At 44.8% G+C, this 16,701-nt stretch overlaps 1 protein-coding gene across 2 annotated transcripts in view; it reads left to right on the top strand.

Annotated features, from left to right (window-relative positions):
* The window catches only part of LMX1B (LIM homeobox transcription factor 1 beta), a 97,486-nt gene extending 91,599 nt beyond the window's left edge, over positions 1–5,887 (top strand). The window contains exons 4-8 of one of the 2 annotated variants that reach the window (XM_030507392.1): positions 1,298–1,476; positions 2,230–2,307; positions 2,706–2,772; positions 3,548–3,709; positions 5,646–5,887. In XM_030507392.1, the coding sequence (XP_030363252.1) occupies positions 1,298–1,476; positions 2,230–2,307; positions 2,706–2,772; positions 3,548–3,709; positions 5,646–5,719 (560 nt within the window). In that variant the 3' untranslated portion in view covers positions 5,720–5,887. Of the gene's footprint in view, positions 1–1,297; positions 1,477–2,229; positions 2,308–2,705; positions 2,773–3,547; positions 3,710–5,231 lie in introns of both variants that reach the window. The other variant, XM_030507391.1, reaches the window with a different exon arrangement.
* The last annotated feature ends 10,814 nt before the right edge of the window (positions 5,888–16,701 follow it).

The raw sequence follows: 16,701 nt of genomic DNA on the forward strand, positions 1-16,701 counted from the left end.
AATTAAATGGGATGTTTTGTCTCCCGTTGTCTAATACATAGAAAACGCAGATCTCCCAGATGCCTGTGTGAGAGCAAATGATTTCACATATCCCTGGCTGAGAATGTGTCCTTCTCCAATCAAATATTTATCCACTGGACACAAAAGTAACTCTCCAATGAGCAATGTTAATCCTCACAAACCTTTCCTTAGAAATGGCATGCTGGAAAGTTAATAATGTCATGGTTATTAAAATGACTGAACTTCTCTTTAATCATTAGGCCAAAGATGCTTATTAAAGTAAAAGGTGATTAGATTGCTAGGTGCATAATAATCAGGCCCTAAAATGAATTAAAGTCTAATTTGTTAATTCCCCAAACATGGTCTTTGAGTATATAAAAATTGCAGAGTGTTTCTTCATGCTGAAGTCCCTATAATGGTATATTAACATTTTCTGGAAGAAAAATCAGTAGTCTGGTGAAATAAAATAGGCTGAGTTGAAAAGTTGTTTTTCACAACGAAATTTGTACTTAACTCTTCACCCTGTGCCACTGTGATTGATATTTTCTAGTACAACACACTAACAAACATAGTATCCCCAGATTGTATGAATATTCAGAGTTTAACAAATAATCCATTTGGTCTACACAAGCAGATACTTACTTGAATGTGTTTACCAAGAAAGAGAGATCTCTGCATGCACATATAGACACACTGTAGTACACAGAGAAAGAACACTGGTGTTTTCTGTGGGAAACATAAAAGACATGGCAAAGATTATATTTCATATTATCTCTAGAGCTTCAAAATGTTCAGATCCACAGCTGGAATCTACACTATATTTAGCATGAGATATTTTTGTGATATTTGCATTTACACTGTTTTGCTGCCACAATGGTGTGGGTAGGAGTACCTGTCTGCAACTAATGCTTCGGGAGAAGATGTGGCCCTGCTGTGAAGGGAAGGGTGTGCATCAGTTGGTGTGGTTGCAGCAGGTGAGCACGTGGGGGACCGAGCGATGCCAGAAGGGCACAAAGTCTCTGTGTGCCTGGTTCCTGGAAATACTGAAGCATATTCTGGATTTCCAACCCCTGAATTAAAAATTAAACACATTTATATGCTTTTGTGGCATTTGATTTAGGTAGTACGCACAAATGTAAGACAGTCTCTTCCTTCCTGCAGTTGCTTTAGGTGTTCAGAGAAACATGGGATAATAGTTGAACCTGTTAACTAGCTGGGCAGCTGAAGAGCAGCTCTCAAACACCCTGTTATCTCAGTGAAACAAGTATGATTTCATATGCTGTTTATTTTTCACCAGTTAAAAGTGATGATGAAGACGGAGACGTTAAGCCCACCAAAGGACAAGTAGCCCAAGGAAAAGGAAGTGATGATGGGAAGGACCCAAGAAGACCTAAACGACCGAGGACAATACTTACTACGCAGCAGAGACGAGCATTCAAAGCATCCTTTGAAGTGTCTTCCAAGCCCTGTAGGAAGGTAAGTGCTTCATCGGGGACCAGAAGTCAGCTCTGACACCAGGCTGTGGGGGTGACAGGGTCAGGCCGTACCTCCAGAGAGGCCCCTGTCCCTTCCCAGGAGCAGGTACCTTGAGGTGAATCCAGAGACCATGCCAGCGTATGGCGATACTCACCCAAATGCCATCTCTGCCTGGAGCAACCAGCAGCTCAGGACCAACCAGTCATTGCTGTCCCTGGGCATTCACAGCATGCAGAGCAGCTCCGTGACTGTTTCCTGCTCAACAACAATACTCGGCTGTTAGAAAACATGAAATAGGCCTTAACTATCAGAGCCCAGGTAAACAAGTGGGTTTTGCCCTTCTCCTTCCCACCACAGAGGGAGTCACTGTCTAGTGAGATGGGTGCTCAGCTTTGGTCCAACTATTGTCCTTCCAGTCTTGCTTTTTTATGAAACTTAACCCTGCTGTTGATCTTATTTATAGCAGCTAGGGAAAGGTAGAACATACTGCTTCACTGATTAAGCTGGCAAAAACCAACGCAGGTCACAGTTTCTCCCTAAGTTTGACTGTGTCATTTTACACAGCTCAAACTATTTGTTCAGTACTTATGAAACTGGTGCTGACATGAAGGGCTGAACTCGAACAAACTGTGCAAAAATATGAGGTAATTCTGCACATGCAGTTTTTAGTGGAAGTACAGGCATAATCCTCCTCACTGTTTAATTTTTCTAAAAAATATTTAAAATGACATTGCTAAACTTTTCCTCCTGTAGGTCAGAGAAACACTAGCAGCTGAAACAGGACTCAGTGTGCGAGTCGTCCAGGTCTGGTTTCAAAACCAAAGAGCAAAGGTAGGTTCTTTGTCAAGTTCTCAGAAGTGAAATACAAATCGTCCTCCAACACAAGTTTCCCCCTCCCCACAGATGTAGTACATACCACAGGGATCCCAGGGACTGAACTGTACATATTTTGCATGCGCTGCTGTCTACATCCACAAGGGAAAGGCAACTTTCAAACACAGACATTAAGTTCATGTGTTCAAAGCAACATGAGTCTGGGGGTAAATTTTGCATGCATGAAATGGAAACTGAAATATTGAAGCTTAGAAATGAGACTGAACCCACAGTGGTGTGAGCATGAATATAAATGGTCTGTATTAATTGATTTTATGTTTGTAGAGAGTTTTGTAAGGAAACAAAATTGTTGCATTTGGAGCCATGAGATTGTTCTGTTCTTTCTCTTTTATCAGATGAAAAAACTAGCGCGAAGGCATCAGCAGCAGCAGGAGCAACAAAACTCGCAGCGACTAGGGCAAGGTAGGGCGTCTGTGATGAAGGCAAAGCAAGGGGTAAAGCATCTGCAATGTTTCTTCAAGTGCCATTACCACATAATGCCTTAAGTACAGGCCCACAGAGCGTGCATGACTCTATGGTCATGCGTGGCATCATCAGTGCTCTGAGTGCCCACCCCACGTTATCCCAGAGTTCTCCCATGGGGCCAGGCTCTGGAGGTGCTTACACAGAAGCTGTTACCTCCTTTCTAGAAGAAATGTGCAGTACAGAGATGCTTTCACTGGAGGAAACCTCCAGGAGGCTCACTCTGGGTAGATCCTGAGAAAGGGGGACCACGCTCAGCCGGGTACCTGCAGGCTGCTTGCAAGGGCATCAGCATCACTGCCACAGCCAAGGGAGGGAGCTGCACAGAGGCACCAGGGCTTGGCCTGCTGCTCCGTGGGTGCTCTTGAGCTTCTCCAACTCCCAAGGCATTGCAGCCTCAAATCCTCTACGCAGAGCCAGAAAAACTGGTACCAACAGAAGTTAGAGAATAAAAGGGCTGTGTCATGCACAGGACAGACTTTGGGAAGATACGGTCCAGCACCCGGGAACTCCAGAAATTATTTAGTCAGAAATTAAAAGTCTTTCAACTTACTGCTCAGGGTTGTCCTCTCAGACAAAATGTGGAAGGCTCCTCTGAATGACAGGACACCCTGAGCTGCATCTCCTCTGTGCTCGGGTTCTGTATTGCTGCTGATGCTACTGTGTGCTGCCTGTTTGTTCCTAAGCAGTGACTCTGCCCCCGTTTGCTTTGCAGAAGTGATGTCCAACCGAATGGAAGGGATGATGACATCTTACACACCACTTGCACCACCACAGCAGCAGATTGTAGCAATGGATCAAAGCAGTTATGGCACAGACCCATTTCAGCAGGGTCTTACCCCTCCACAAATGCCAGGCGACCACATGAACCCTTATGGTAAGGCATGCATCATTCTGCCGCATCAGAAATAGCAGGGTTCGTATGCTGGTTCACACCCCACAGGTTCAGTAGAGTTACTTGCTTTTATAGTATTGTTTTCTGGGATTTGTACCAGGGAATTTGTACCAGTCAGTTTTGTATATGTGTATATTTTCATGTATGCGTAAAGGGGTAGAAGAGAGCTCATCCCAGGCTCTGGATACCCTTCAGAACTATTTCACAGTATAAATCTGATCAATTATAAACCCAGCAACATCACCTCTCCAGCTCCACTTTTTTAGACCAGTATCCAAGACATTGCAAAATAAACAGTACCAAATTCTAGCTCCCTCACAAGTTTTTCCTTTCTCTTAGAAGCTTTGGGGAAAAAGTGCCTTCAATAAAGAGAAGTAATGTATTTATTCCAAAATGAATAGGCATCCCTGTAGGATCCCTCCGATTGGATGCATGGATTTGTTAAAAACAGTTTTTAAGCTACTAAGAGATGTGTCACCACAGCACATTTCTGCCGTGTAATTTTATTCTCTGCCCAAAATCAAGATGATGGTTTGCTTTCACAATTTCCTGACCACACACCTTCAAGTGGATAGGTACACTAAATGCATCACAAACACTAAATGCCTAATAACTGATTCTGGACAATTGCAGTGTGGCATTTAAATAAAATTTCAGAGGATTTCTCAGACTGTATTAGCCTTGCTGTAGCCCACAAGGGTCTGCTAGGTCAGACTTGTTTCTGCTGCCCAGGAGCACTTCTTCACTATAGAGGAGAGAGCACAAAGCCATTTCAAATGAGTGCATGAGGAAAAAGAGCCGGACTAACACTTTCTTAGTGCTCACAGGACTTGAGCTAAAGCTCTTTCTGGTACCTTCAGAGTTGAAGTAAGTTGAAATCTTATTTGCTAAAAGGGAAATAAAAGGCGCTGTTCCAAACTGGCCCCAGAATTGTGGAATTTTCTTAAATGAAAGCATGTTTATAACTGTAGCTGACTCAAGGCCAGGGAAGCTGGGTCTCCTCCTGAGTCCCGTCGCATGTGTAGATCTGTCTTTTACCTTGTGTGTAAATGAAGATCATTACTGGTTATGGCTCTCAGACCACTTTTCCCATCACGGGCACTTGATGTCTGGTTCCACCTTCCTTGGTGCCCCTGCAAATGCCAGATCCCAGCTCACAGGGAGCCGGGGACTTGCTCCTCCTCCCCTGCACCGTTTGCTCCCGTCATCAGCCAAGACTCTTTTGTGCTGCTGACTGCAGTATGAATTAAACCCTGGCAGACCCGAGTGGCACTGCTGCCAGCTGAACTCTGCACATTGGTTGTGTGTGAAGGAAGGTAGGTCCTCTTGTAGGTCAGACCTCTTTGTAGGTCAGACCCTTAGAGCGAAATTAGGGTAACGTGTGAAAACAAAACCAGGAGCGTTCCCTTTTGCTGCAGCGCGCAACTTGTGAGCATCGCGTGTACTGTGTCCTCCTCTGCCTGCACAGAATCCAGGTTAACAAACATATACGTTTCATTTGCAGGAAACGACTCCATTTTTCATGATATCGACAGTGATACCTCTTTAACTAGCTTGAGCGACTGTTTTCTTGCCTCTTCCGAAGTTAACTCCATGCAGGCTAGGGTAGGAAATCCCATTGACAGGCTGTACTCTATGCAGAGCTCCTATTTCGCCTCATGAAAATAAAAGAAAACAAACAGCCGGAGTATATTTAGCCAGTGACTTTTTCCAGTGCAGACTCTACAGCCATATGTTGCCCAGCTCTTCCTTCACAGTGACTCCTGCTGCCTCTGGACTGCAAAGAGCATTTTTAGGAAGACTGTATCTGTGTGCATATATGTGTATGTATGTATATATATATTAATACCTACCTACATACATACATATATATATATAAAGAAAACGCATCCACCAGTCCCATCCCCTTGATTCCCAGCTTGCACCAGACCACGAGACAAGCACGGAAGGAACAGAAGACCCTGCTCGTCAGAAGCCTTTGGTTTGGTTTGAGCTCATCGTTGTACAGGAAATGGATTTTGCGGAAAGCTAGACCTTTTCCTCCTTTCTCTCTTCCTTTCTTTTGGATGTTTAAACTTTGTTTGTTTCGTTTGGGTTTTTTTTTTAAAGCCACTGATACTGACATCAGTTGACCATATGACAAATAAATCAAAGAAACTGGAGATTCCTCCCTTTTCTTACTGCATGATTCATACTATGTTGTGGATAAATTGCCATTTGAACTGTGAGAAGTTAATGTAAATGTGACGTTCAACATTTGTTTCCTTTCTACACTTTTTCTACATAACCTAGATCTGCTCATTAGTTTATAGCCCTTATGCATATGATACTGAGGAAACTGGTTAACAGTAATATTTGTGGAGAAAGCCAGTGATTTCATAATAAGAAAGGTCTATGACCTTGGAGAGGAGATGCATGTTAGGGACAGAGGCATTTAGGTTAGTATTGATCTTAAATAATTAAAACTAAAGGTGCTTACAAGACAGAGTTTTATTTAATTCATTTTTTTTTTTCTGTTGAAGTGTGAGAATAAACCATTTACATTTGTTTGGAAGCAGTGCAGTGCCAAATTCAAGTCTAGACCATGATTGGCAAACATGTGTTGTTCATTCTGTTCTGTTTATTTATGTTTTGCATGAGGCATAAATGTGCTCCATTGTCCATCTGGAATAATTAAGCACTCCTTTAGTTAATTATCTTGCCTCAGCAAGACTCTATGATACACAGTTCTAGCCTGAACCAACAGAAGTCCTGAAACGTGCACTAACTGGAGAAAAAACAGTATGAAAGAGATCACAAGGGGAGGTTTAGGTATGTTGAGCTGAAGTCTAAGTGAGTCCTGCAGGTTTCACACCGACGGGACTCCTGTATTTACAATAAATACCCACTAACCTGTTAGTGCAAATGTAAGAAGAACAAGCACACAAATTGAAGGGAATGTCCCAGCTGAAGTCTGAATGTCTCAGATGCTGAAGTTTGAGCATATGTCATATAGGTTTTCGTAGGGCATAAAATAACATAAATAATAATAGTATAGTTATAAATATTGCCTGGTGATAATTATAATGTGGAGAGGCAGACAAGTATGGTCATGGCGCTTAGTGGAGAAAACTTCATGGGGAAAATTTGCCAGGGTAATATCAGTAATTATAGGGTGTGTTCAAAATAGAGCTCATGGGGAAAGATTGGCAGGATAGGCACTTTCTTAAATAAATACCTTTAATATATTGACCATAATAGCTGAAAACAAGTCCAAAGCGTTGGCTAATCCGATTTCTCCAGGCTGAGGACTGGTACCAGGCCAGCGCTGCAGAGTCTCCTGTGGGGCTCAGCACCTTCTGTAGGGATTCTCTGGGACTCCCATTGGAGTGGGGGGTGCCATGTGGGAGAGAGCAACCTCACTGAGCACTGGGACACCACAGCCTCGGCAGTGGGGGGTCCTGCTGGGGAGCCCCTCAGCCAGCTGCCCACCCCTTCACTGATGGAGGAGGGTCATCCTTGTGTCCCAGAGGGATGGATGGCAAGGATCAGATGATAAGTCCAAGGGAGTAAATAAGATCACATTCCCCCGCGCAGCGAGGAAATGTGGGCCAAGCACATTAGAGGTTGAGAAAGCAAAAGGGGTGTGTGTTTTCACTCTGTGTGCAGTGCAGGAGAGCCAAGCACAGACCCCAGGCAAACCCTCCCTCCACCGTCTGCTGCACACACAGCTCTTCCTGAGCAAAGGGACCAATGTCTCAGTGAGGATTTGGGGTGACACTCCCCTCCCTGTTGGTTCCCATCTCCTTCCTCTGCAGCAGCAGCCCAGCAGCAGGCTGCTGTGCCCAGGGAGATGGGGCCATTGCACCCCTGTGCTTTTGCTAGCGACCAGTCTGTCGCTTTCTGACAGGGATGTGGATTTTCAGTCGAAGGTTGTGAGCCCCTGGATATGTTTGGAAGAATTTTCTTTTCTTACCCATCCCCTTCAATTATTTTTTCCTGTCCTTGTGTATCAAAATAAATAACAGTTTCCTTTCTCTCTGCATGATCGCAAACATCTATAAAGAACTCAGGTGATCCTCACTGCTTGCAGGGCAGAAGGCAAGCAGATTTCATATGGCACATTATAAACATTTGTCACCACCAATCTCAATGGATTCCTCAAGTTTTCCTCCCCACCCCTCTGCTGTGCTACTTTAGAGTCATAGAAAAGCATCTTCACCATCTCAAACATACCAGGTTTATAGACTCCACACATAGGCACAACCTTGCTTCATCCCTCATTACTAGCAGGATCAAAATGGCATTTTTAGTGTTTACAGGGACTTACATGAGAACTATAATGTGACCTACAGTTTGGAGAACTGCCTTGTCCCAACTCTACCTCTGCTTGTGGGCTGGATGTTGAAATAACAATCCATTTCCAAGGAAAGAATCAGAAATCCCATTTTATAGCTGAAGTAACCATAATCTTTTGCTGATTTTTTTGTTTTCGGAATGACTGTTTGCCACCCTTTTTTTCCTTTCCTTTTTCTTTTCATTGCTTGTACATACCATCCCCTCTTCCCCGGTGTGTTGGATGATGATGCCTTACCTGTTTGTTCCCCCATATCCTACCATCTCTGGTGCCACATGCACGACACGGTCGAGCCCTCTGGCATGCGTAATGTTTCCCATGCCACTGTGGGCTGCTGCTGGTCAAGGGAAGGAACGCATAGCCAATGATTTCCAATGGACCCGTTATATCTGGCAAAGGCCAAAGTTCATTAAAGCAAAATAAATGTCACTTTTTTTTTGTGGAACGAATTACCTTACTGGAGTGTGATCATTGTGGTTTTAACCTGGGACCCGCAGTAAAAGATTATAGAGCAACCTCTGACCTTTTTGATTTCTGCTTTACTCTTCTATTGTCAAGGGAATTTCACTGATCAGGTGAAAGTAAAATGTTTAATGGGCCATATCACAGTAATATCTTACACTGAGTCAAATTGATAAACTCTTGCCAAAAATTCTTAGCATCTGGCACTTCCACGGAAACCACAAACAATGATTGCACATAAGGGAGCTTGAAGGCTAGAGGTCATGACAGCAGTTTATTACATGCACCTTACAGTGATCATTTTCCCTAGGAAATTAACCCCTCTCTAATATAAATGCATCAAGTGAGCTCTTGACGGTGTTTCAATCATGTTGTTTTGGCTAAGCAAGGAATACATGTTAAGCTCAAGTGGTGACAAGATGCAATTAAGTAAAAGATGATTGATTAGGTTTCAGTGTTTGCTCAGTAACGTTTCAAAAAGATGGTTGTGAGATCAGAATGAATATGCCAGGCACCAGCTTTCTGAGAGGTCGTTAGTGTGCAGTTACCAGGTGGTAACAGTGGCACATGAGAGATTTGCTGGCATTCAGGAATGGTTACTGAGCAGCGTGGTCCCTGATCCCACCACTGGGCTCTCAGCTGACCGGCAGCACCTTCCCATTGCACAGCTGAGTGTTGAGAGGACAATTCCTACCGTTCGCTGCTGTTCTCAGCCCCTGTTCACCACAGCACTGTGGATTAAAACCTGTATCATAAGCAGTTAGGGGCTGGTGGTAAATCTGTTTCACAGTCACAACATGGAAGACGATTAGTTTGCTGCAAGTAAAGTGTGGTGGTTGAAATCACTAAGATTCAAACACCATCCTAGGCATTTTGATCCCCTTTCCTTCTTTAAGCTCTATCATAAAAACCATCCTGATCACTTGGCTCAGTTGCTGCTTACCATGCCTGGAATGTGACTCATGTTAGTCCTTACAATGGCTGCTGAGTGGATCTTTGAAAGCCACCCTGCACAAGTCAGATGAGTGTAACCATGTCCTTTGAAGGGGTCATTGTCAGCAGCAACTCAGCCACCTCACTGTACCGTCACTGCATGGGGAAGGTCCTTCATGCTGGCAAACCTTCCAGGGATGATGTGAACCCACTTACCTCTTCCTACTGTGCTCAGGACTCCCCTTCAGTTTCCTAAAGAATCAGAAGTATATCCCAAGCCACCATTGTACATGCCCCAGGGAACCCGCCTCTGTGATGCTGCTAGGGATGCTGCAAGCTGGGGTTTGCAAAAGCACCTCTTTGAACCGTGTCATAATAATTCTGGTTGTCCCCAAAAGTCACTAGAAGTTAACAGCAGAACCCAGGAGGAAGGGAAGGGGTCTTACAAGCCTGGTTTGGTCACAACAGTGAAAGGACAGAGAGGCTGCTGAAGCACATCAAAGCCATGGGGACTGGAGCCACAGTACCCAGAGTCTTGAGTGCTCAGGATAGTGCTTTACACTGCCCCATGCCCAAACCATGTCATGTGTTTCTGAACAGCAGATGGTCCCTGTGTATGTGTGTGGGTCCATCTCCAGCCCAGCCTCCTCATCCCAGTGGCATGGGACGGTGGGTGGCTGCACCCATGGCAGCGTGGCCAGGGCTTCAGGCCTCTTCTCTTGGTTGGGGGGTACTTGGGACTTGCTGCCTCTTGGCAGGCACCTGAAGTCTTTTGGCTTTGGTGGGATGTAAGCACAGTCTTGCTCGTTTGAGGCCTGAATAAACTGACAACTATTTGCCCTCCACAAGGATGCAGCCAGGCCCCCTTGGTTCTGCACACCCTGTTCCTGCTCAGCAGTGACTGTGAAGGGACTGCCAGCTCCTTTGCATTGGGAACTCTGTTTTTAAGTGAACACCCTATTTTTTAGCTGTGTATGGCTGTATTACTTGTATATTTATATATTCTGTATTTATGTTATCGAAATGTAGTATTTTGTAGCTGTCTGTTACAATTTGTTTAACTTGTAAAAAAATATGACTATGCTCTCTCATACTTAACCAGCTGCCTTCCACCGTAGACTCTCTGCTCCTTTCCCTCTGTGTTGGTAACAAACCACCATAATGTATGTAGATCGGATTCTTATTATTTTTTTTTTAATTTAATTACTTGTCATTGTTAAATTATTTATTAGTGTTTTTAAATTTCAATTCACTGCAGTTTTTTTTTCCTGCCACCATTGCCTGGCAGCTAAGATACATGAGTTTCTCATACATTATGCTCCTTTCCATGTGCACGTGCGTGCACACACACACACTCACTCTCTAAACAAAACCAGAAAAAGAAAAAAAAAAGAGAGAGATTCCACTTCAGTATATTTGTAAATAAAAGCAACCTGTAAACAAAGCAGGATTTTCTTTCAGTGTGCAGTTCTTTCTTTGCTTTTGCAGACTGAAAGCGCGTTCTCTTATACCCCCGGCCCGTGGCAGGGGGTTGGAACTGGATGAGCTTAAGGTCCCTTCCAACCCACACCGTGCTGTGATTCTGTCACAACCCTCTGCCGTTTTTGCATGGCCTAGTTCAGGATGGGAGAAGTCTGCAGGAATTAGAGGTGGTGCAACCAGCCCAGTCACTCAGACAGAGCTCTGTCAGGAGCAAGATACGTGGGGAGCAGGCGCTTCTTGTTCCTGGCAGTGCCAGGAAGGCTCATTCTGAAGCACGTGGATGTGACTAGTCAACTGCAATAAGCCCAGTAGCATTTTGGGCACACCTGGGGCCATGACAAGCCTGAGTGCACCACTCCTCTGCCACTGGCCACGGGCACAGCTATAGAAGAAACCAAGGAAATACCTGTTCATTACAGCAAACAGTTCACACCGTGAACACAGCAACTCGCTGTAGCAAAGGGCTGGAGGATGAGCAGTGTTTCTGCTGGTGCATGAACTGCTTCAGGGGAAGACATCAGTGCTCATTGCCACCACCTGCAGTGGTGATGTCCAAGAGCCAGATGAGCTTGCAGAGTTACGGGCTGTTTGCTGCTGCTAACAGCAGTGCTCTGGTGCAGCCTCCAACATTCCTGCTGTTTGCCAGGACTCAGCGGTCCGGCAAGGAAAGGCTACCCTGAGCCTTTCCTCACCTAGTGAGACGTGGTCTGGTCCTATCGGTCCAGTTTCATGGTAAGGTAAGTTAGACACTATTATTACGCTCCCTTGAAAATTTGCCATGAAAACTATTCTAAGCTGAGCATTATGATTTCCAGCTAAAAGCTGCTTTTCACCTACAGAAAGCACATGCTTGGTTTTCCAGAGAAAATTTTGATTTCTTTTATAGAAACAAAATGTCTGAAATGGAAAATTTCTGACCAAAACCTGCTAGGTTTTCAACAGACACTGTGAGAAAAGAACACATTCTGAAAGATTTTCTTTAAAGGGAAGCAAAGCAAAGCAAATGCAGGTGCGGAAAGTGAACCAGCTCCAGGACTAGGCAGCCAGATAAGCTGGGCCAAGGGTTTTAACCACTTTTTCTCTGCTTAAGTGACAGCGAAGTGGCCATGTAGCTATTCTTTTATTATCTTAACCAATGCTATTTATCCTTAAGTGAAAAGCCAATGGTATTGCTGACTTGGAGAAGCAGCACAAGAAGAGACACGCAGAGCTGCAGGGGAATGAGAAAGCCCAGTGGCCCATCTCGCCGCTGAGCAGGGCTGGCTCCTCAGGCGGCTGTGCCTGGGGACAGGGAGCCAACCCAAACAGCCTGCCTTGGCAGAGGAACTGTGCTGCTCTGCTGGTCCCTGCCACAGAGGGTTCATACGGGAAAACAGAGTGCTAGTATCCTCTGTGCTTGGGCTCAGAAAGTCCTCTCTGCTGGCAGTTGTTATGGTATGTACAGGCAGCACACACGGACCAAGCTGTCCTGCCTTAAAGCCCTGTCCAAGCACCACATCCCTCTGGGTGCTGGGTTGTCCTGCATGGTCAGCAGGTCTGTGTGGTCAGGGGCTCACCAGGATGGACAGCAGGAGCATAGAGCAGCACAGGCAGCCCTCGGCCTCACTGCAAGCCCAGAGCATCTATTCTGTGCAAACTACCAGCAGTGCCGCCCTGAAGTGGCAGAAGCCCTGGCAAAACAGCTGGGGTGATTTCAGAGACTTAACAGGGCCTTTCCTGAGGCAAAACACATGCAAGGGGAGCTGTGTGCTAAAATAGACAAATGTGTGTAAGTATTACCAATGGATTATAAAGTATTCATCTAGTAATGGCAAATTTGAGACCAATATAAAATGATAGATGCATGCTGGTGTCTCTTGGGCCGTGTAAACATGAACATGAACTTCAGCTGAGGTTTGATCTGGTCACATCTGATTACTCACTCATTGCCATTCCCCAGGTCCAGACACACTACACTTCTGTGCCTCAGGCATAAATTCACAATTTCTATTTTTCATTAAAAATCAAAACATACAGTTTTACAGCTAAGCTGGTATCACCAAAAGGGGAAGCCCTGTTTCTACCAGTCACACCATTTCAGCACATCCTTTGCAGCCCTTGTGCTGCAAACTCAGGGTGAGTTCGTCTGGCTTGAAAAACAGTCCATTAAGGACCAAAATGAGAGCATTTTACCCCTGGAAGAGCTGCTTGTGCTCTAAGCACAGGGCTGCAGGAGTCGATGAGAGAAAGGGCATGCACTGGGGAGCTGGGGCTGGGCTGGAGGGATCCCAACTGCCCTTTCCCATGGCAAGCCCTAGTTTTAGCAGTGGAGACACGGTGTACCCTGGGTGGATGATGTTAGAGAAATGCCTGCTCTTTCCCACTGCAGTTTGCAACATCACACCCAGCACATGTCAAGAGGTGGCAGCTCAGTGACATGATCAAAATCAGTCATGTTTAAAACTTTCTTCCAATATTTAGTTCCTAAAGCACATAACTGCTGAGCAGGGATCTCTCTGCTAAAACTCTCTCCAAGGTAAGGGGGGATACAGCTGAAGGCCTGATCAATAAAACGTCATTGTTCCCAGTCAGCACCTTCTTTCCCTTTTGCTGTCCAGCTCCAAACTGCATCATCCTGTCCCCCCTCATGCTTGTTATTGGTGGAGTGTCACAGAGGAAAAATGAATTGCCATTAGCAATTGGTTTCACCTAAGTCAGAGTTAGCTACTCAAATATTCATGCTCTGTGTGCATCTAATATTTATGAAGGAAGAATTACTGAGTTGCCCATAGCCATTTCTGAATCTCCCCAAAAAGATAGGTGAAAGGGATCAGCAAAAAAAAAAAAAAAAAAAAGAAAGAAAAGAAAAAAAAGATGATTAATACATTTGGGGCTTGGTGTTCTGCATTGTTTGTGCTGTGTTTCTCTTTGGTGTCAGTGAGACAGAATGAAGACTGATTTATATGCCACAGCTGTAGCAAACAAAAGAAGAAGCGACCAGGGAAATGGCTAGAGGTAAAAATGCCGGTGCAAAGGGCTAAAGGCCTGCACCTGGGTACTGCTTCCCATGCAGTCTACCCCCCCCTCGGAGCACCTTGTAAAATCAGATTATCTGCTGGACACAGGAGTTCAAACAGCCCTTCAAAAGATTTGTCTTAATAATTGCTGCCTTATCTTAACTTCTGTTTTTTTATCAGCCAAACTGCTGCTGGGAGGCAGATCCCGAGGATAAGGTGCTGTCACTCTTAATTATTATTACCTCTTATAATGAAAACACATTTGTTCATCCTTCTGTGCACTTGGAAATGGTGTAACTAATGAATGTCTAGTGTTTTATCAATATTTTTAATAGCACAAAAACCCACTACAAGTATGGCCCCACTGTATACATGATTGTACATTAAATGCTACTAAATAAATAGCGAACTTGCCTCATTTATATTCAAATATAAACTGATTACTCTGTAAGAATGAAACACATTTTTACATTCTCAGAAAACTGTTCTTTTCCTGAAAACCAAATTCTGCAGTTAAGATGCTGTGGGGCTATTTTCCGTCACAGAAGGAACGTGGTAATTAGCACTAGAACCAGCAGGTATGTTCTGAAAGGAGAGCGATGATAGAGAATGCTATTTCTTTGCTTACTTATGATGGGAAAACAAAACAATTGTCTTTGAAAGCCCACTAATGAATTTGGCTTGTAGTATTTATCAAAGCAACAGCCACCATTTGCATTCTCAAACCGTTTCTTCTCATACTTTGAGAACTAAATATGAATTACTCGAAGTGAAAGCAAAGGGTCAGTTGTATGTGTGGAAGACCTTCAATTCAGAAATGATCTGCTCATGTCCATCTCCTTGGCCCATAGCTCCTCACTTGGGTCTGACCATTCCCACCCCCTGGGATTTGCTCTGCATTGCAGGCCGCTCAGGGCTTTGGCTTCACAGCTCCTGCAGACCACTGGCTCTTTAGTATCACTCAGTGAGCAAGACATGATATTAGACATGACCAAAGCTGCCCCCCAAACTACAGAGGAAAGAAAATAATACTGGGTGGAGAATTATGTAAAACACAACACGAACTAGAGCAATGCACATTTTACTGATTCTTGATCGAGTATTTGCTCTTCTCTACCCTCTGGATTTGCATCAACTGATAATCTTTTGACCTTTAGCTAATAAGAGGGCATTGCATTTTCTTTTTTTAGGAAACAGTGATATTTTTGTGAGCCTTTGGGATAGTTTGTCCACAAGGAACTATGCAGGGAACTTACACGACATCCGCTCACTCAGAAACCTTCCTGCCCACCACATGTGCCAGCTGATCAACTGGTAGTGAACACAAGATCCTTCCCCAGCAGCAGCAGGTAATGAGGGTTTGATTAGGCTCTAGCATAGTTAGATATGTGCAAAGGAAAAGGATTTTGGAAGACAGGCAGATAAAAACAGTGCTTTTATGACAAGTATTTAATAGCTGATACCAAGACAGGCTGGAGCTGTGAGCAGAGCCCAGAAGCCTGGCTCCATTGCTCAAACCACTCAGGTTGTCTGTCAGTGACACACAGACTTTTCTCATTGTCTTGTGCTTGTGTGTCCCTCTCCTTCCCAAAAAAATCTTTCTGCGTGCTGCGATATTCTACTTCTAAAAAGGCTTATTCAGAATTCAAGTGCTTTTGTCAGAGCTGAGCCATTCTTCCATACAAATTACTGTAGAAAAGGGTAAGGCACTGAAGGATTTCTTACAGCTTGCTACCTGAAATATTATTTCCTGCATAAACAATTAACTTCCTTTTGCAGCATCAGGACTATGACAGCCTCAACAGAGCTCTACCCAAAAATACTTTTAGCTCTTCTGTTGCTTCAGGTCAGTGTTCAGTACATTGTTTTGGGAACTATGAAGAGACAGAGGTGACAAAATGAAGTTGAAAAGTGAGGTTAATGGTAGTGGCCAAAAGACACAGAGTCACAAGGAAGACGATGGTGATCAGGATGATGGAGATCTAAAGCTATTTTCCTCTTGCAGCGAGGATGCCTTCTGGTCCTCTGAGACAGGACTGAGAGTGGCTTCAGGGGCTTTGTGTTACCTCCTCCCCACAGTCAGAAATGCACTTTAGTTTTGTGTAATTGCTGAAGAGACGGTGCACGTAGCCTGTTCACCCCTTTCTACACCCAGAAGGCCTCTGCGGAGCAGCAGCATTCCTTCAGGTGCCCAACAGAGGCCCAGACTCATGGGCCTCTGTTCAAAAGCAAGTGGTCAGGAGAGCTGAGGCAGCTGCCTGCAGAAGGGAGAGCCATGGCAGGAGGAGGATGGAGCTCACACCTCTTGCATGCCCAATGTACATCCTCCTTCCCTTACGTGGTGGGGCCCCGGAGGCACAAGCAGGACTCCTGACCAGATTACCCCAGATAGGAGCTGGGAATGAGGATGAGGAGGCGGATGGAGACAGGGCCTGAGGAGGAGCATATCTACAGTGCATCATTGTCCACCTCTGTATGAGGTGTTTCAGGAAGAATACTCCTCTGCTTTGGTACTGTGGCTCCAGCCAGGTACTGACCCTTGTAGCCATGACCTGGAGATGAGCCCTGCTCACCAGGCAGGATGGGCTGTCCCCAGGGATGGTGTGAAGGTGCTCACTGCAGTGCTGGCTCAGCACTATGCTGGCTGCTGCAGCGAGGACGTGGGTCACAGCGTTTAATGCTTTTCTAAGGAAGGTGTTTCGCAACACAGCCGTCTGTATTATTAAAATGAGGAACACGGGATATGAAATGCCTTTTCCTTCTGA

Source organism: Strigops habroptila, chromosome 15, assembly GCF_004027225.2.
Source record: "Strigops habroptila isolate Jane chromosome 15, bStrHab1.2.pri, whole genome shotgun sequence".
Classification (NCBI taxonomy): domain Eukaryota; kingdom Metazoa; phylum Chordata; class Aves; order Psittaciformes; family Psittacidae; genus Strigops; species Strigops habroptila.